General features: G+C 41.8%; 1 protein-coding gene across 1 annotated transcript; it reads right to left on the bottom strand.

Moving 5' to 3' along the window:
• Positions 1 to 7,691: 7,691 nt before the first annotated feature.
• LOC145697907 (hydrocephalus-inducing protein-like) lies at positions 7,692 to 19,738 on the bottom strand. Its single transcript, XM_081775115.1, is given in 16 exon segments — positions 7,692 to 9,034; positions 9,037 to 10,187; positions 10,189 to 10,650; positions 10,863 to 11,188; positions 11,264 to 11,438; positions 11,728 to 11,788; positions 12,355 to 12,476; positions 12,554 to 12,848; positions 12,943 to 13,452; positions 14,038 to 14,665; positions 14,741 to 14,804; positions 14,879 to 16,804; positions 17,417 to 19,061; positions 19,129 to 19,557; positions 19,560 to 19,647; positions 19,649 to 19,738. Coding segments are annotated over 16 exon segments (9,315 nt in total).
• Positions 19,739 to 21,074: the final 1,336 nt, after the last annotated feature.

Raw genomic sequence — 21,074 nt, 5'->3', positions numbered from 1 at the left:
TAACCCTAACCCTACCCCCTAACCCTAACCCTAACCCTAACCCTAACCCTAACCCTAACCCTAAAATACTCTCAAACTATCTTGAACCTTATCCAAATTCCTTACCCTAATCACAAACCGGCAGAAACCGGTTTTACTCTCAACTTAATGAGAACCCCTTCGTAAAATTCTTACCACTTGACGCCTCCTCTCAACTTAATGATAACCCTAGCCACGCGCCCACGCTTTTAAACTAACTTGGACCCTCTGAAAGCATAACCTAAGCTTCAACTTAATGATAACCCTAACCTCGTAAAATTCTTACCACTTGACGCCTAAAATACTCTCAAACTATCTTGAACCTTATCCAAATTCCTTACCCTAATCACAAACCGGCAGAAACCGGTTTTACTCTCAACTTAATGAGAACCCCCTTCGTAAAATTCTTACCACTTGACGCCTCCTCTCAACTTAATGATAACCCTAGCCACGCGCCCACGCTTTTAAACTAACTTGGACCCTCTGAAAGCATAACCTAAGCTTCAACTTAATGATAACCCTAACCTCGTAAAATTCTTACCACTTGACGCCTAAAATACTCTCAAACTATCTTGAACCTTATCCAAATTCCTTACCCTAATCACAAACCGGCAGAAACCGGTTTTACTCTCAACTTAATGAGAACCCCTTCGTAAAATTCTTACCACTTGACGCCTCCTCTCAACTTAATGATAACCCTAGCCACGCGCCCACGCTTTTAAACTAACTTGGACCCTCTGAAAGCATAACCTAAGCTTCAACTTAATGATAACCCTAACCTCGTAAAATTCTTACCACTTGACGCCTAAAATACTCTCAAACTATCTTGAACCTTATCCAAATTCCTTACCCTAATCACAAACCGGCAGAAACCGGTTTTACTCTCAACTTAATGAGAACCCCTTCGTAAAATTCTTACCACTTGACGCCTCCTCTCAACTTAATGATAACCCTAGCCACGCGCCCACGCTTTTAAACTAACTTGGACCCTCTGAAAGCATAACCTAAGCTTCAACTTAATGATAACCCTAACCTCGTAAAATTCTTACCACTTGACGCCTAAAATACTCTCAAACTATCTTGAACCTTATCCAAATTCCTTACCCTAATCACAAACCGGCAGAAACCGGTTTTACTCTCAACTTAATGAGAACCCCCTTCGTAAAATTCTTACCACTTGACGCCTCCTCTCAACTTAATGATAACCCTAGCCACGCGCCCACGCTTTTAAACTAACTTGGACCCTCTGAAAGCATAACCTAAGCTTCAACTTAATGATAACCCTAACCTCGTAAAATTCTTACCACTTGACGCCTAAAATACTCTCAAACTATCTTGAACCTTATCCAAATTCCTTACCCTAATCACAAACCGGCAGAAACCGGTTTTACTCTCAACTTAATGAGAACCCCTTCGTAAAATTCTTACCACTTGACGCCTCCTCTCAACTTAATGATAACCCTAGCCACGCGCCCACGCTTTTAAACTAACTTGGACCCTCTGAAAGCATAACCTAAGCTTCAACTTAATGATAACCCTAACCTCGTAAAATTCTTACCACTTGACGCCTAAAATACTCTCAAACTATCTTGAACCTTATCCAAATTCCTTACCCTAATCACAAACCGGCAGAAACCGGTTTTACTCTCAACTTAATGAGAACCCCTTCGTAAAATTCTTACCACTTGACGCCTCCTCTCAACTTAATGATAACCCTAGCCACGCGCCCACGCTTTTAAACTAACTTGGACCCTCTGAAAGCATAACCTAAGCTTCAACTTAATGATAACCCTAACCTCGTAAAATTCTTACCACTTGACGCCTAAAATACTCTCAAACTATCTTGAACCTTATCCAAATTCCTTACCCTAATCACAAACCGGCAGAAACCGGTTTTACTCTCAACTTAATGAGAACCCCTTCGTAAAATTCTTACCACTTGACGCCTCCTCTCAACTTAATGATAACCCTAGCCACGCGCCCACGCTTTTAAACTAACTTGGACCCTCTGAAAGCATAACCTAAGCTTCAACTTAATGATAACCCTAACCTCGTAAAATTCTTACCACTTGACGCCTAAAATACTCTCAAACTATCTTGAACCTTATCCAAATTCCTTACCCTAATCACAAACCGGCAGAAACCGGTTTTACTCTCAACTTAATGAGAACCCCTTCGTAAAATTCTTACCACTTGACGCCTCCTCTCAACTTAATGATAACCCTAGCCACGCGCCCACGCTTTTAAACTAACTTGGACCCTCTGAAAGCATAACCTAAGCTTCAACTTAATGATAACCCTAACCTCGTAAAATTCTTACCACTTGACGCCTAAAATACTCTCAAACTATCTTGAACCTTATCCAAATTCCTTACCCTAATCACAAACCGGCAGAAACCGGTTTTACTCTCAACTTAATGAGAACCCCTTCGTAAAATTCTTACCACTTGACGCCTCCTCTCAACTTAATGATAACCCTAGCCACGCGCCCACGCTTTTAAACTAACTTGGACCCTCTGAAAGCATAACCTAAGCTTCAACTTAATGATAACCCTAACCTCGTAAAATTCTTACCACTTGACGCCTAAAATACTCTCAAACTATCTTGAACCTTATCCAAATTCCTTACCCTAATCACAAACCGGCAGAAACCGGTTTTACTCTCAACTTAATGAGAACCCCTTCGTAAAATTCTTACCACTTGACGCCTCCTCTCAACTTAATGATAACCCTAGCCACGCGCCCACGCTTTTAAACTAACTTGGACCCTCTGAAAGCATAACCTAAGCTTCAACTTAATGATAACCCTAACCTCGTAAAATTCTTACCACTTGACGCCTAAAATACTCTCAAACTATCTTGAACCTTATCCAAATTCCTTACCCTAATCACAAACCGGCAGAAACCGGTTTTACTCTCAACTTAATGAGAACCCCTTCGTAAAATTCTTACCACTTGACGCCTCCTCTCAACTTAATGATAACCCTAGCCACGCGCCCACGCTTTTAAACTAACTTGGACCCTCTGAAAGCATAACCTAAGCTTCAACTTAATGATAACCCTAACCTCGTAAAATTCTTACCACTTGACGCCTAAAATACTCTCAAACTATCTTGAACCTTATCCAAATTCCTTACCCTAATCACAAACCGGCAGAAACCGGTTTTACTCTCAACTTAATGAGAACCCCCTTCGTAAAATTCTTACCACTTGACGCCTCCTCTCAACTTAATGATAACCCTAGCCACGCGCCCACGCTTTTAAACTAACTTGGACCCTCTGAAAGCATAACCTAAGCTTCAACTTAATGATAACCCTAACCTCGTAAAATTCTTACCACTTGACGCCTAAAATACTCTCAAACTATCTTGAACCTTATCCAAATTCCTTACCCTAATCACAAACCGGCAGAAACCGGTTTTACTCTCAACTTAATGAGAACCCCTTCGTAAAATTCTTACCACTTGACGCCTCCTCTCAACTTAATGATAACCCTAGCCACGCGCCCACGCTTTTAAACTAACTTGGACCCTCTGAAAGCATAACCTAAGCTTCAACTTAATGATAACCCTAACCTCGTAAAATTCTTACCACTTGACGCCTAAAATACTCTCAAACTATCTTGAACCTTATCCAAATTCCTTACCCTAATCACAAACCGGCAGAAACCGGTTTTACTCTCAACTTAATGAGAACCCCCTTCGTAAAATTCTTACCACTTGACGCCTCCTCTCAACTTAATGATAACCCTAGCCACGCGCCCACGCTTTTAAACTAACTTGGACCCTCTGAAAGCATAACCTAAGCTTCAACTTAATGATAACCCTAACCTCGTAAAATTCTTACCACTTGACGCCTAAAATACTCTCAAACTATCTTGAACCTTATCCAAATTCCTTACCCTAATCACAAACCGGCAGAAACCGGTTTTACTCTCAACTTAATGAGAACCCCTTCGTAAAATTCTTACCACTTGACGCCTCCTCTCAACTTAATGATAACCCTAGCCACGCGCCCACGCTTTTAAACTAACTTGGACCCTCTGAAAGCATAACCTAAGCTTCAACTTAATGATAACCCTAACCTCGTAAAATTCTTACCACTTGACGCCTAAAATACTCTCAAACTATCTTGAACCTTATCCAAATTCCTTACCCTAATCACAAACCGGCAGAAACCGGTTTTACTCTCAACTTAATGAGAACCCCCTTCGTAAAATTCTTACCACTTGACGCCTCCTCTCAACTTAATGATAACCCTAGCCACGCGCCCACGCTTTTAAACTAACTTGGACCCTCTGAAAGCATAACCTAAGCTTCAACTTAATGATAACCCTAACCTCGTAAAATTCTTACCACTTGACGCCTAAAATACTCTCAAACTATCTTGAACCTTATCCAAATTCCTTACCCTAATCACAAACCGGCAGAAACCGGTTTTACTCTCAACTTAATGAGAACCCCTTCGTAAAATTCTTACCACTTGACGCCTCCTCTCAACTTAATGATAACCCTAGCCACGCGCCCACGCTTTTAAACTAACTTGGACCCTCTGAAAGCATAACCTAAGCTTCAACTTAATGATAACCCTAACCTCGTAAAATTCTTACCACTTGACGCCTAAAATACTCTCAAACTATCTTGAACCTTATCCAAATTCCTTACCCTAATCACAAACCGGCAGAAACCGGTTTTACTCTCAACTTAATGAGAACCCCTTCGTAAAATTCTTACCACTTGACGCCTCCTCTCAACTTAATGATAACCCTAGCCACGCGCCCACGCTTTTAAACTAACTTGGACCCTCTGAAAGCATAACCTAAGCTTCAACTTAATGATAACCCTAACCTCGTAAAATTCTTACCACTTGACGCCTAAAATACTCTCAAACTATCTTGAACCTTATCCAAATTCCTTACCCTAATCACAAACCGGCAGAAACCGGTTTTACTCTCAACTTAATGAGAACCCCTTCGTAAAATTCTTACCACTTGACGCCTCCTCTCAACTTAATGATAACCCTAGCCACGCGCCCACGCTTTTAAACTAACTTGGACCCTCTGAAAGCATAACCTAAGCTTCAACTTAATGATAACCCTAACCTCGTAAAATTCTTACCACTTGACGCCTAAAATACTCTCAAACTATCTTGAACCTTATCCAAATTCCTTACCCTAATCACAAACCGGCAGAAACCGGTTTTACTCTCAACTTAATGAGAACCCCTTCGTAAAATTCTTACCACTTGACGCCTCCTCTCAACTTAATGATAACCCTAGCCACGCGCCCACGCTTTTAAACTAACTTGGACCCTCTGAAAGCATAACCTAAGCTTCAACTTAATGATAACCCTAACCTCGTAAAATTCTTACCACTTGACGCCTAAAATACTCTCAAACTATCTTGAACCTTATCCAAATTCCTTACCCTAATCACAAACCGGCAGAAACCGGTTTTACTCTCAACTTAATGAGAACCCCTTCGTAAAATTCTTACCACTTGACGCCTCCTCTCAACTTAATGATAACCCTAGCCACGCGCCCACGCTTTTAAACTAACTTGGACCCTCTGAAAGCATAACCTAAGCTTCAACTTAATGATAACCCTAACCTCGTAAAATTCTTACCACTTGACGCCTAAAATACTCTCAAACTATCTTGAACCTTATCCAAATTCCTTACCCTAATCACAAACCGGCAGAAACCGGTTTTACTCTCAACTTAATGAGAACCCCTTCGTAAAATTCTTACCACTTGACGCCTCCTCTCAACTTAATGATAACCCTAGCCACGCGCCCACGCTTTTAAACTAACTTGGACCCTCTGAAAGCATAACCTAAGCTTCAACTTAATGATAACCCTAACCTCGTAAAATTCTTACCACTTGACGCCTAAAATACTCTCAAACTATCTTGAACCTTATCCAAATTCCTTACCCTAATCACAAACCGGCAGAAACCGGTTTTACTCTCAACTTAATGAGAACCCCCTTCGTAAAATTCTTACCACTTGACGCCTCCTCTCAACTTAATGATAACCCTAGCCACGCGCCCACGCTTTTAAACTAACTTGGACCCTCTGAAAGCATAACCTAAGCTTCAACTTAATGATAACCCTAACCTCGTAAAATTCTTACCACTTGACGCCTAAAATACTCTCAAACTATCTTGAACCTTATCCAAATTCCTTACCCTAATCACAAACCGGCAGAAACCGGTTTTACTCTCAACTTAATGAGAACCCCTTCGTAAAATTCTTACCACTTGACGCCTCCTCTCAACTTAATGATAACCCTAGCCACGCGCCCACGCTTTTAAACTAACTTGGACCCTCTGAAAGCATAACCTAAGCTTCAACTTAATGATAACCCTAACCTCGTAAAATTCTTACCACTTGACGCCTAAAATACTCTCAAACTATCTTGAACCTTATCCAAATTCCTTACCCTAATCACAAACCGGCAGAAACCGGTTTTACTCTCAACTTAATGAGAACCCCTTCGTAAAATTCTTACCACTTGACGCCTCCTCTCAACTTAATGATAACCCTAGCCACGCGCCCACGCTTTTAAACTAACTTGGACGCCTAAACTTGACGCCTAAAATACTCTCAAACTATCTTGAACCTTATCCAAATTCCTTACCCTAATCACAAACCGGCAGAAACCGGTTTTACTCTCAACTTAATGAGAACCCCCTTCGTAAAATTCTTACCACTTGACGCCTCCTCTCAACTTAATGATAACCCTAGCCACGCGCCCACGCTTTTAAACTAACTTGGACCCTCTGAAAGCATAACCTAAGCTTCAACTTAATGATAACCCTAACCTCGTAAAATTCTTACCACTCTTCTTTAAATTGAGATCAATAAATTTTCAAATGATTTTCTTTCTTTCTTTCTTTCTTTCTATAATTTATTGGGCGAAAGTTTGAGGTAGCGAGACAACAGTAATAAGAACAAGATATTATTGAAGGAGTGCCAAAGCCGTGGACATATTATTTCCGTTGTTCTGGAAGAGCTCTGGGTTTAGCAAACGGGCCATCAAATAAGTGCGCAGTTTTCGTGGTTGTCAGAATCTTTCATGTACAAGTAGGGAATGATCGGATCTTGGGCGAGTGAGAGAGTACTTTGAAGGATGAAAATAAACTCCTCGAACAATAACGTCTTTGAAATAAGATGAAAGTATTTAAAGTACCTGGGCTGAATCCTTGATGAGGCTGCTGAACCTTGTAGTCATTTTCAACGGTCTGTTTGTAGTACTCGGGGTGAGCGTTTGAATCTTTTAAGGTGGAAATTTTCTGCTCTAAATTTGTGTTCGAAAGGAAAATGAACGACAATGACTATTTGGATGTCTTTGACAAATTAATGTTTCAAGAACTCACTCGAATGAAGTTCATGATGGCAGCGAATCGGGAAAAGTCAGTTGTATGTTCCGCATCTCCGGCTGGTTCCATGCTGCTCTGAAGACCGGCGTACATGAGCATTTCGTAAAGTCGTTTGTTTTTGCCGCTGCTGTTTTCAAGCAATTCAGTCATCGATTCTGCTGAAGCACTTTCTGTTGCTGTGACAAGGAGAGATGGCAGAATGGAAATAACCTGATATTAGAGTTAGAAAGACTTATCCCGCGCCTAATAATCCTAAACGTGTCGTCACCCGAGCTCATTTGCCGGGCACATTATGACGTGAGGGGGGAATAATCGACGATTCCAGAAACATAAATTGGCAAAGCGCGAGCATCTCCATTTGTTTCATATTTTGGTTCTTCTTCTGTTTCAATAACCTTTTCTTTGGTTCGCCCTCCTGATGCGTTTTTGCCATCGATCCATTTTATTATTTTGAGCCGGTCATCCCATTGAACTGAACTGCTTTCTTCCTCGTAAATAATTGGTAAAATCGTGCATTCCACAACATCGCCGTCAAGTTCGATCGTTTCCGATGATTGCAGAGCGACGAGAATGTCAATAGTCGACTTAGCCGGAATATGTCCAACAGAGGGCTCGAACGAAATCGCTAGATGCTCATCCCATTCAAATCGGACTGCAGCATTGAGATTATTCGATATCGTAAAGCTCTTTCGTTGCGTTTCGTTTATAGCGATTCCACCAAAATCAAGAGCAGCTTTGGAGTATTTTCCGACAAGATTAGTAGGCAATGACGGGAGATTTGTCAACATAACGTCAGGTTGAATACACTCACCGAAAAGCAGAGCTTCGCTGATTTCAAAGTCGTTGTTGATGATTTTCATGGTTAGCTCAGCTTCGAAGTTGCCAATATCAGCAGGACAGAAGAACACTTCAAGAATCTCCGTCTCTCCTTGATTTAGACAAACATCAGTTCTTTCATTGATGATTTCTTCTTTGTCCATTATTTTGAACGCGGGTGAGTCTGAAATTGCCAACCTCGCCCTTGCTGGGAGCCTATTAGTGTTTCGAAGCTGAATCTTTGTTGAAGTCATTTCTCCAATCATTGCATTTCGAAAATACAGTCGTCTCATACCATCGGTAGGGTTTGCGGCAGGATGGACAAGTTCTACTCTTGGCAAGTAAGCTTCAGCCTTCATCGTAAAAACCAACGGCTTAGCTTTTGGTGCGCCTTCGACAGCCGCTTCGAATAGGGCGCAGTATTCACCAATTGCTTTTGGCTTGACTGTTATTGTTACAAAAACACATTCATGCGGAGTTATTTGACCGCGTGGAGGGTCAAATTCGAAGCTGTCTGAAACCCGTTGTCTGTTTTTTGGAATAAGTGGTTTTACGGAAGCGACGAATTTGCATGGCAGTTTCGAAGGGTTGAGGATCTTGAAGCGAACGGAATTCGGAACGCCGACTGTCGAAAACGGAAAGTTGAACTGACTCTCCATCTGGCCGTAGATGCCACATTGCAAGTCAAAAAGTAGCAAATGAATAGCTTCTTCGATTGAATGAAGAATTCTGTGTTCTTCAAAGATCGCTTCATTATTCTTTGTGTCAATAACTGGCTGGCATCCTTCAGCAATCAATTTATAGTTGATTCCTGCCGGCTTTTACGGACTTCTCTGTCTGCGATTTCAATAGCGATGAATTCTTCGAATTTCTTCGATGCCTCTACATTGCAGTCAACATTGATGACGATTGATTCTCCGACAGGAACATTTCCATAGCCAGGTGAGATAATAAAAGGCCCATGAGCGAGTTTCATTACTTGCGTCTGCTCTCTAATCAGTTGACCAGGTCTTCTCGACTGAGCAAAGATCTGGCGCGAATCTTTGGTTCTCTTCGGCCGCTCTGACTTTGGTGGAGAGCCAGGTTTAACCAGCTTCGAAATAGCGAACTTGAAATCAAATTCTCGATGATTTTCAATTTCAAAGCTTCGTTTATGATTTCCATACGGAACTGGGCCGAAATCGACATCTTTGGAAGGCGTGATCACATATTGAGAAAACACTGATCGAGCTGAAACCTTGATCGGAATTGCAGCGATGGTTTCGCCGATTACTGCTTCTATCACGTGACATTTAATGATTGGTAGGTTAGCCAGGTGGAACTCTTCTGGTGGGTTGAAAACGATGTTTACTTGCATCGGCCTATCGTTGGGCAATAAACAGCCCTGCTGAAGCATGATTTTGAAAAAGCGCGACAGCTCGCTGTTGAAAAGATGATCTTCGAGAGTAAATTTGAACGAAATTTCATATCGCCCGCGATTTTTCAACGTTCAAACTTGCTTCATCTCATCATGAACCTTGTTTGTGCCGAATTCTAGCCCGCCATCGCAGCCCTTTGGAAAGCTCATGTCTATAGCTACATCGTAAGCTTCTGCAAAAACTGGTATCCTTTCGGATTGACAGTCGCCGATGATATTGTCAGTATCGCTCACGACAAGGCGTATGTTTCGCTTGTGGTTCTGAGCTTTGAGCGCTCTGAAATCAAGAATGAAATCAAAGGTTTCCTTCGGATTGATAGTTCCCGAATCGCAATTTCGCGAGAATTCGTCGCCCAGGTTATCCAGGCCTTCTATTCTCCAGTTTATTGGGAGATCAGTTGGATTGAACAAATGCAAAATCTAACTCGACAGACGATGGAGCATCACTTTTCCAAAGTTAATTGGTTTTCCTTCGCCATTCCATGATATTTGAACTTCTGGGCGAACTCTCGTTACTTGAACGGGGAAAATCGCAGGAACAGGGTTGTCAGACGATAAGAGCGTCATCATGAGTTCCAGAAGATTTCGGGAAAGCATTTATTGTCAAAATCTTCTTCTCAAACGGCGCCAGATTCATGTTGAACGGTTCAAGTGTAAAAACGGAGTCTCCTTTTTTCATGGCAAATGTAACTTCAGCTTCAATGGGACCAGAGTTCACAATTTTGAATTTAGCAGCGCCAGAATCTTTTTCCTTTGATTCCATCTTCCCAATGAGCGCAGGTTCAAATTTGACGATTGTTTTCTTTTTCTTTTCGACAAGAGTCCCGATAGGGCTGATAATTCCATCTGGACTTTCGACTGGCTTGGGTGGCATGAAGATTTTCTTGATATCTCTGATAATGTCTGGGAAAACGCAAACTCCGCGGACTGCTATTTTAAAAACCTGTCGTGTGCTGACTGTTTCGAATGAGAGTTCTCAATCGATGGTTCCAACTTTGTTACAGTCGAACTTGACCCTTAAGCGTCACTTCTTTGCCTGGCTGTTAGGACCCAACGATAATCCTGCAGCCGATAAAATTTGTCTTCTGGTTGCGTTTCTGCTTCCGGAAGTGGCGATCGAGTTGGCCGATCTGTTTCTGCTCTGCTCGCATTGCTGGAGCTTCTTCCTTTACCTCGATTTTTCTTCGAGCTGCTTGATGGTTTGTCACTTGCTTCTGTCATTACTTATTCTGTCAGTGATTCTTGAATACGATCATCTGAGTTGATATTTGGATCGTCTTGATTCAAAGCAATTAGATTAAAGAACTTTTGCTTGTCGTGATAAGGCGGGTGGCGTTTTTGCGGCTTTGGAACGACCGAGAATTCGATTGGCTCAGGAATCGGTGGTCCGTTCACTCCAAGACCGAGATCGTCGTCTACTTCTTCAACAGTTGGTAGCTGGTCGTAGATTTTTTCGAGCGAAAGGGGCTCGCACTCAGCTTCAATTTCGATCATTATCACGCCGACTTCTTCCTTTTTCAATTCGTTCTCAATCTCTGCCGCAATTCTCTCTTCCTAGGCTTTTATTTCTTCAGGTTTCATTCTTGATTTCGCTTTCTTCGGCGACTCATCTTCCTGAGTCTGTTTTACTTGTGAGATAACATCTTGTTCGACCATATTCCAGTATTTCAATATCCACTCTACTTTATCACTCGGCTCAAGTTGCGTTTCAGCAGCATTGAAAAAGCGGAACGCAATAAGTTTTTCAGCTGGTGATTGTTCAGGAAGACCAGTTTGTTCTGAGATTTTTCTGCCTTTTCTCCGTCTAAATCAGAGTTAAACATGAATTTTTACAGAACGGCAAAGTGGGCAAGACGGTTGCTACCTTATGAAAAAGGCTCATTAGAAAATTTCAATGAAATTTTTAAATCAGTGAATCATAAAAATCATGAATGTCATAATTTCTCATGCATCGGTTACCCAAGATGCCGGGATGAAGCAACACTCTCGGCTCGAGAGAGAACGCGATCCCGTGTTGGTGGTGGTGCAGTGTTGTTGAAAAGTATTAGTGAATGTTTCACACTGGCAATTTAATTTGATGACTATCACTGCACCTGTTTTTTCCCATTGAACTTGAGGCTCGGCTAAGTCCCGGCTGATCATCAGTTACTCGACCTGAATTTTTAGTTAGCATTTTGAAACCGTTCGCAATATCGTTAGAAGCGAATATGGGGTTAGTCAAAATATATAATGAGAAAAGTATATTGTTGTTTTTTTCTAGTGGGCTAAAAGTACCAAGCTCGGCAATAGCCACCGCTGTTTTAATTTGACTCCATTTACTTTTCTCCTTCTTCCCAGATGGGGCCTCATCTAAAAAAACAAAATGGCTATTTCTAAAAACAGCTGAACAAGAAAATTCATTAAATTTTCTTCCAGAAATATTTTTGATTCGAATTTTAAAAAATATTCTTTCATGGCAACTATTAAAAGTTCACCAGTAGATGGCGCGCGCGTATCACTGAATAGCGAGCGGGTGGATTGGCCCCGGGCGAGTGTGCCACGCGTTGCGCTCTCTGAGCTACGCTCCACTTCCGTCTCAGAGCGATGTCGTCGGTGGCTAGAGGATTCCTCCGCCACCGACGCAAGTTTAGGTTTTCCTTACTTTGTCGGCTATTTAAGCGAGCTCGCGGAGCTAAAGTTAGAATTCCAATTTTTCATCGAAATATCATTTCTATTTTTACCTGAAGATTTCGTCGAGTCGCTCTTATTGAGATGCGATTTTGAGCCCTTCCCTTTTTTCTTCGCGCTTTCTGCTTGTAGTTCAGGAAGTCGTTCGGCTTCTTCTCGCTTTTTTTCTGCAATTCTTTTTTCCTCAGCTATGCGTTCTTTCTTTTAAGCAAGTCTGAAAATAAACCACCTGAAAATATTCGTTTTATTTACCGAATATTGTCAATTCGCTGTTTTTCTTCTTCTGGCAAAGCATCGTACTCGTCCTCGGTCATATCTCTGATCATTTCCATCTCTATCCTGACCCGTTCTGCTTCTTCCTCTTCTGCTTTGCGCTTTGCTTTTTCAACCCTTTCCAGGTAATCTGCCATGGTGAGTGGCAAGTGAAACACCCGAAGATGTTTTCGATTGTTAAGTGCTTTCAGCAAAACGGGCGTCGGGGACTCGCAGTACCAAAGCTTTTTGGTACTGCCAGTACCAATTTTGGTACTGGGAGTACCAATTTCGGCTTTTCGAGTGATATTTTAACAAAATATTTCAGTTGGAACAATAGTAAGCGGGTAAATAGAACTATATCTTGGCCTAATCAGTGAGTTTCTTACCACAGAACCCGCAGAGCGGGCGTTCCTGGCTGACTAAAATTTTGCCTTGCCAAAATTGGTACTGGGAGTACCCGGTGGCCAGCAAAACTTCTATGCTATCCTTGAGCTTTGTCAGAAAACTCGACTCTATTCCATCGAATATAACTCCTTTATAGAACTCTTTTTCTTGAAGTTTTTCTGAGATGATTTCAGCGGCGAGATCGACTGGTAAAACTGTTGAGACCAGTGGGCGGTTGGCTTCTGCAGCGTCGGTAAGTTCGCTTTCGAGACGCTCGATGTTTTTCTGGGTCAGAAGGCTTTGGACTTCCGGGATATTCTTGACCTTCCCTCCTCTTTTTGATGGCTTGCTTGTATTCTGAGTGACGCCGGTTCTCATAGTCATCACAGATGCATCATCTCTCAATGCAGGAGCTTCCTTTGTCGTATTTTCTGATTCCAATGCATTCATTTTTTCCTGTTCCAATCTTCTTGACTCTTCTTCGCACTTTTCGCGAGCTGTTTTGCTCGCAGCTGATTTAGGTGATTGAACGGCACTCGCGAGTATCTCATCGATGGTTACAACAACAGTATCGTATTTTCAGACATTTGCTTTGCCAAAGTTGACTTGCCACTGAACGGAGCTCCCCACATAATTCCACCGAAACCAAGTCGATTTCGTGCAGCAAGACCTTCTGGCGAATTATCGGGAGTCACTTAATAGCGCCGCCCTGCGCCGCCCAGTCCTGCTTAAAATTTTTCTTCTCGAAGATTTTCGGCGTTTCAATGATGATTATTTTCTGTTTTCTTATCAGAACGTTTATTCTTGTATATTTGAATAGTCTGACCACTAGAAAAAAGAAAACTAATAATTTAGGGTGAAATTAGCGGGAGTCTAAATTATCTCCATATTTTGGCATAAAATCACCAATTTATTAAGCACGCGACGGGCCAGAGGCCCTTACGCGCGCATTTTCTGGTAGAGAACTCATTGGGTTGGCGGGGCCCAGCTCTCGCTCTTTTTCCGATCATTTAGTTTGGTCAGGATTTGGTCAGACGAGACCCGGTTTGTACCGAACCGGGCGGCGCAGGGCGGCGCAAGGCGGCGCTATTCAGTACCCCCCGAATTATCGATTCCAGAATGTTTTTCCAACGCGAGCTCGAGAGGGTCCTTAGGCTCAGTTTTGATCAATTCGTCGTCTTCTGAAACGGAAGGAGGAGTCTCTTCCTTGATGTATTCGATAAAGGGTAAGCTCTGACCGGGTCTTCGAGTCGGCATTCTTACTTTTTGGAATGCATTGAAATACTTCTCGGCCAAATTTCTTATCATCTCTTCTTCTTTCAAATATTTCTCATCAAAGTCCAACGAGTAAAATTCTACCTCGACTTTCGAGTTATTTTTGATACTGAATATCTCTGTTGCTCCCGCAGAATCAGGCATAATTGGACCGAGCTCAATCGGTGATTTGGAGAAAATGAGACTTGGACAAACCCCAGAGCCAGAGACGTTAAATTCCATTCGTTGGGTCGAGTTTTCAACAAAGATGAGAAGATTTTCTTCGAAAGTGCTTTCTTCTGTCGGCATGAATTCCACCTGAACTGTAGATCGTTCTCCCGGTGCTAGAACGCCTTCTTCTGGTATTACTTGAAATATTCGCGGGAGAGGCTTTTGAGCTTCTTTCAATGCCTTTTTCTGGTGCAATGGAAGTCGAGGATCAATGAAGAATCTCTTGTCTTTGTACTTTTGCTATTTCCAGGATGACTCAACCTGTAGCTCATAGTAGAGTTGCACAGTCACGACTTCTACGCGACCACATTCTACCTCGCCAAAATCAACGTTGATTCTCGGCTCTGGAGTGTTTTGTTTATCGAGAGTAGCAAAAAGTCTCAGCATAGTAACCAAAGCTTTGATATGAAGATTCACAACAGGTCCTCGCTCGATTTGAATAGGAACACATACTGGACCGACTTGACCGACTGGTAAGTCAACAGATCAAAGGTGATTTCTACTGAGACAGTATGACCCGGCGCCATTTTCCCAATTCTAGAGACTTCACAAAAGAAGCCAAAATTATCCAACTCTCGTACATCTGGTGCAAAAGCAACAGGGATGTCTCCGAAATTATCGATTCTAATCAGTGCTTTTCGAACATCACCGAGAATCACCGGTCCAAGATCAAGCTCATAGTCTGCCAAATAGAAAGGCGGTCGTTTTTGGTAGATCATCAGTTCATGGACAGGCATATCTTGGGCTTTTGCCGAAATGATGAGTCTTTCTGCTTCTAGTTCGATTTCACGCTCGGAAATATCCGGCCGCTCCTTCTCCATATCTCCACGAATATTATCGATGATAGCAGAAAGATCTTCGTCTCCTCCTTTTCTAGGCAAATCAAGGGATATTCTTGGGAAGACTGCATTTCCAGAAATTTTCATCTCAGCCGGAAGAAAATTCGCAACAATAAGAGAAAATGCTTTCTCAAAGTTGTGCGGGAAACCAGGAAGATAAATTATCGTAATCTTAAGGACCCTTAAGGATCCAAGATGATGACCATGAAATGGAGATATGAAAAACTCGTGATTGATTGCTGACAAATCTTTTATTCCTCCCAAAAGACAGAAATCAAAAGGAACAAAAGAAGTATTCTTGAGCGTGAATTGTCTCTCCGCCAAACTGTCGAACATCACTTCTCTAAATTTTATCGTCTCGCTTGACACACTGTATCTCACATCAGCAGAAGCTCCAGCAATGTTCAACTCGTACTGTGGCCCGCCGTCCACTTCACAAACAGCTCTGCAGAGAGCGTTGATGTCTTGATGACCATTGAATAGAATTGTTGTTTGAATTTGCTCCCCAGGCTCCAGTTTGCCGAAAATTGGACGAATGTCGAAAACATCGTCGATACCGGGTAAATCTCTGGCTAAATCAGCAAGCTCAGGTTCTGTTCCATCAGTATTCGTGGCTTCACGAGAGGGCGCACTTGTACCAAGCCCAGATGCAGATCGAACAAGAGCGTCCTGCTGTTCTTTTCGCTTTGAGAAAACTCCTAACTCATCCTCAATCTCGAACCACCAGCGATACTCTGTCGTCATTGGCGATTTATTCGACATTGTAACAACTGCTGCCTTTTCAGCTCCGTTTCTGATCGGGCCAAAATTGATGTCCGCGTGATTGAACTCGATGTTCGGAAAGTTTAGTTCGCCAACAAGCTCGACGACATCCTGACTTGGATGATCTTTGTAATCGATGAGAAGCTGAGAAATCGTTTTTGAAGATCTGTAATGCTTCTGGAAGCCAGTATGGAAAACGACGTTGACTTCTACTGTTTGGCCAGGGAATAAAACGTGACTGATACATTTCTCACCGACTTTTCCAACATAAAATGGCGAAACAGTTTTGAGATCAAATCGTAAATCGACATCTCCACTATTTGTAATTTCTGTTGATCCTTCAACATCCTGAAGCTCGTCTTTAGTATCCTTATCGAATCTGAATTCTAGTTTCTTGTGGGAAATAAGAAGGACTGGTTCGATGAATTGACAGTGAATTGGAATGCTGAAGATTCTCTCTCGACCTTTTTTCCGACCGATAACAGCGTGGCATTGGAGTGTCTCTCGGACTGTTCCAGGTTCCGGCGATAAACCTAAAAGCTTGACTTTGATACTTTGTCCGGGTTCCAACTCAAAGTCCATTTTTGACAGCTCGAAAATGCTCTGTGGTGGTGGAGGCAAGTCAGGTGCGCTTTTGAATTTTACATCTTTTGATCTTTTCCGCTCTTCATAAGCCCTTCTCTCGTTGATGTCTCTTTGCGAAAGTCGCTCGTAACCGGCTACAAACCAAATGAGCGCATGATGTCTTCTTCCGTAATTTGTGAAGGTAATTTCTTTCCTGAATTCTCTCGTTGCAAATTGACGTCCGAGATCTAACCCTGCTTTTGGTCCGCCTAGAGTCGGTTGGGCAACAATTGTTTTGCGCGAACAGGAATAATGGGAAGGGTTCCTCTCGTGGTCATTTCGAGAAATGTTCCTCTCGTGGTCATGTTCCTCTCGTGGTCATATTCCTCTCGTGGTCATGACGTAGAGACTTGCGATCACGGAGCATTTTGATGATTAGTTGGGTCTCCAAGCATTTTTTCAAGGATACTATGAGAAGGTCCATTTGATTGAGTTAAATTTTCAATAATTTTCAAATAAGAATAAGTATATTTATTTGCACAAACCAGAAGAAATTCTCTTTAGAATAAGAGGCAAACGTATGAGGCAAACTATATTTAATGTAATTATCTTTCTCAGGTTTTTCGATTAAAAAAATTGTTTTCATCAATTCATCTCGATTTTTATTCATTTAAAAAATTAATTGATGACCTCTTATTATAAATATATAAAGCGTGTAAGCACTATCTTTGAGGAAATTCGGGGGAAATTGGGAGACCCTAACTTTCATAAGCCGGTGAGTAATGACCACGAGAGGAACATTTCTCGAAATGACCACGAGAGGAACCCTTCCGGAATAATGATCTGATTTGTGTGGTCGACATCAATAACCATTTCATCCCTGAAATCAAGAGTATTATCGAGAACCGCGTTTATCAAAATATCAGCGTGCGATGCTGGATCCACAATTTCTGGGTATTCGAGCTTCCAAATATTCTGATCTTTTCTCATTGAGACAGATATTTTCGCGGGAATCGGCGACTCATTCTGCAGCATGATTTTATGAGGAGTTTTTTGTGGCACGAGGACTTTCACATTCCCTAGATCTACTTTTGTCTCGATAGGAATTAATACAGGTCCTGCAACAGTGCCAGCTATTGTCGTCATCAGCGGTTCATCTATTCCAGCCATTTTCAAGCCGACGGTGTTGTTGAACGCGCCAAGTTTGGAAGGCGTTACTGTTATTGGAACGGCAAAATTAGAATCTGGATCCACACAGCCTTCCGGGTAAAATGACTCAACTTTGAGGGAAGCATCAACAGGAGGTAGAAGTCGATAGCGCGCGGAAAGATGAGCATGGTCATTTTGAAGAGTCAAAGACGCGTGGTACTCATGACCGAGAAATAAGCAGCCAATATCGACAATGCTTTCTGTAAACTGAACAGGTGGTGATTGAACCTGAGCCTTTATCGGAAGAACTGCAACACGCTCAGCTATATTTGGAATGCCGACATAAACAGATCCTTCAAAAGCTTTCTGTTCATCTCCGTTATAAACCAGTTCGAGCTCCACTGACTCCTCTGCTTCAAGAAATCCTTCATTGATGTCGAATGAAATTTCTCGCGCTGTCGACTTGATCACAAAATTGACAGGAACGAGGGAAACATTTTTGAGGGAAATTGTCGTTGATTTTTCAAAACTCGTAGAGATAAGGCCGAGATTAAGTTTTTCAAGTTCGAACGACATGGTTGGAGCAATAACTTCACCAGAAACCTTGAGGCTCAGCTCTGTATTTGTCCCATCGATTTCAAACTTGAGTTCTTCCTCGAATGATCCAAGAAGTTGTGCATCAATATACAGGTTGATTAGTTGGTAACCATCTTTCATCACAATCCCTTCTGTTGGATCGAAAGAAAGTTGGTTCCGAATTTCTGATTTCGTCTCTCGAATGGAAAAGATTCCCTCAATTTCCCCGCGATTTTTCATCAGAATTTCATAAGTGTGCTTTGATCCAACAAAAATTTTTCCAAGATTTACAGAATCGTAGCTCAGCCGAAGCTGTGGCCCGATTCCACGAGCTTTGATGGTCAATGGAATTCGATTTTCGCGGCCTTGAATGTCACAGAAAACAGTTTTCTTATACTGTCCGATTCGATCTGGCTTGAAGACCACGTGAACCTCCATTTCTTTGCCCGGAAGGATGATTCCCTCAACTGGAGTTATTTCCAATTCTGCTTCTTCTAGCAGCATCGGATCTGTAGAAATCAAATCTCGCTGGTTTTGGAAGGATTTTGTGAGGATAGAAATCTTATCGGCAAGCTCCGGACTCGCGCTTTGTTCTTCAAGAAATCTTTTTCGTTCCTTGTCTTCTTCCGCTTGAATTGATTCTAGCGTCGCAGTTTTTGCTATATCTTCGTTTTCCTTCAATGCGTAACTTGAAAAGAAGTACTTCACTGTTTCGCTAGAGTTGTTCATTATCTGAGATAATTTATCTCGAAGATTTGAAAATTCGTCATTTCGATGTAGGTAGGCATTATTGAAATACAGTATTTCAAATACTCTTGTGAGACAATTGCGCATCGATGCTGATTCCATTTCCTTGAAGATCTGAGAAGATTTCTTCCCCTGTATCGTAGGAAATTCTCATTTCCGCCTCGTACTTCATCGCAAACAGAGGGCTGAATTCTACTGTCATCTGCATCAACTGCCCACGTTCAAGTTCCCCGCTTGATGGAGTCGCTGAAAAAGCTGCGGAACTGAAGCCAACTGTAAATCTCGCGGTATCCGTTCCGATATTTCTCAACAACAGTGTCTTCTCTCGAGTCATTTTGACTGGAGAGTCGCCGACGTCGATCACATCAGGAAAATCAACGACTCCTCTCGCTCCGATGCATTTGATAGGAATGATGAACTTCTCCCGCTCTGATGTCACGATGATTTCATGAAAGTAATCCTTCACTGCGTCTGGGATAAACCGGAGTCTGTAAGTTGAAATGGCTTGAAATTCTGGAACACGAAATCAGAAGGATAAGGCTGGAAAATCGTCTGGTCAAGGTCTACTCGACAGGTTTTCTGGGGGAGATTTATCGCCAAGTTCGAGTAGTTCGACGATTTGGGGGACTTTCATGTGGCGACTGGTGTTAAAGCGGTCGTATGTGTCCAAACTCATCGATGAAATGTACTTTTTTGATTTAACAAAATCCAGGAAAAACAAACTACAGATAAAAAATCTTTGCGAGAATAATCTTTGTTGATCTTTCCTGAGACGGCTTGATCTTTTCAAAATACTCATTTTCTGGTTCTTTGATCAACACCGGATTCCTCGGCGCCACCACATAACTACCCATTGATTGTCGAAGATCATCTGGCAAGTTTGAGTGGTTCTCCGAGATAACCACGGATCTCTTCATTTTTAGATTTGTTTCTCTTGGATTTCTAATCCGTCATTTTCACAATTAAATCTCGGTGTTAGTTTTTTTGAGATAATGACGAAGATTTCTGGTTACTACGGAGAGGGAAAAGAGCGTCAAGAAAATAAATGAAGAGTTCTTGGAAGAATTTTATTCATTAGATTTTTTCTTGAAGTTTTTGATAGTCTTTTGAATCCAGGACAAACACTGGCCAATGTTGGTATAAACACCCGCTTGTCCTTCTCTTCCACAGCCGATACCTCTCGATACAACGCCGACTAGAGTTGCATATCCATCAACATCCACCAGAATCGCCTTAGGAGAACTTTTAACGCTTGAACGCATATTGCGCATATTTCTGCGCAGAGCACCTTTAAAGGTCGATATCTCATGCTTAACTTTATCAAAATTTAAAATGAACCCCCACTTTTCGGGGTCTTTTTCGATGAAGAGCCCGAATCCATCATCAAAAAAATATTTTGGCCTCTGGTTAAAAATTTGGCTTCAGAGCGAAAATTTCCGTCCCGCCCAAATTCTCCAAATTTTCCTTATAATTTGATTCTTTTTTGACGAAATCAGAAAATTTTTCATGGTTAAATTTTATTTTAGTAAAGTTTAACCTCTAAGAAGAATCAAAATGACTATTTATTGTCGAAATGATAGATTCTTTGGTATGATAGTCGATAAAAGTTGAGAAAATGGCATATCTTCGGTAATACTTGAAATCACTTGTTTTGGCTAGGTTTTGGTTAAGGTTAGGACTCAAAACTATATTTTTCTGGTTGCCAAGCGTCTCAGCTTTAATCAGCAATCTGAAATATTCTCCAATCTTTTAATAAGTCGGCGCTAGAACCCGTCAAAGGCCCTGCGCAGAAATCTGCGCAATATGCGTTCAGCGAAACTTTACAAACGTGCGTTCAAGCGTTAATAGGACTCTTGACCATAAAAGCTACCTTGGCAGCTATCAATTTTTCCGTCGAGAAGTCCATCATTATCAAGATCTGGCATCTCCGCATAAATATTGAAATCTAAGATAATTCTATTCTTCTGAATTCGCAGGAAGAAAAACCATGTTTATAAACGTCACTGTTCATG

The sequence above is a fragment of the Oikopleura dioica genome, chromosome 2 (assembly GCF_907165135.1).
Source record: "Oikopleura dioica chromosome 2, OKI2018_I68_1.0, whole genome shotgun sequence".
In the NCBI taxonomy this organism is placed as follows: Eukaryota; Metazoa; Chordata; class Appendicularia; order Copelata; family Oikopleuridae; genus Oikopleura; species Oikopleura dioica.
The sequence above is the reverse complement of the archived record's forward strand: the minus strand, read 5'-3'. Positions and strand labels throughout refer to the sequence as shown.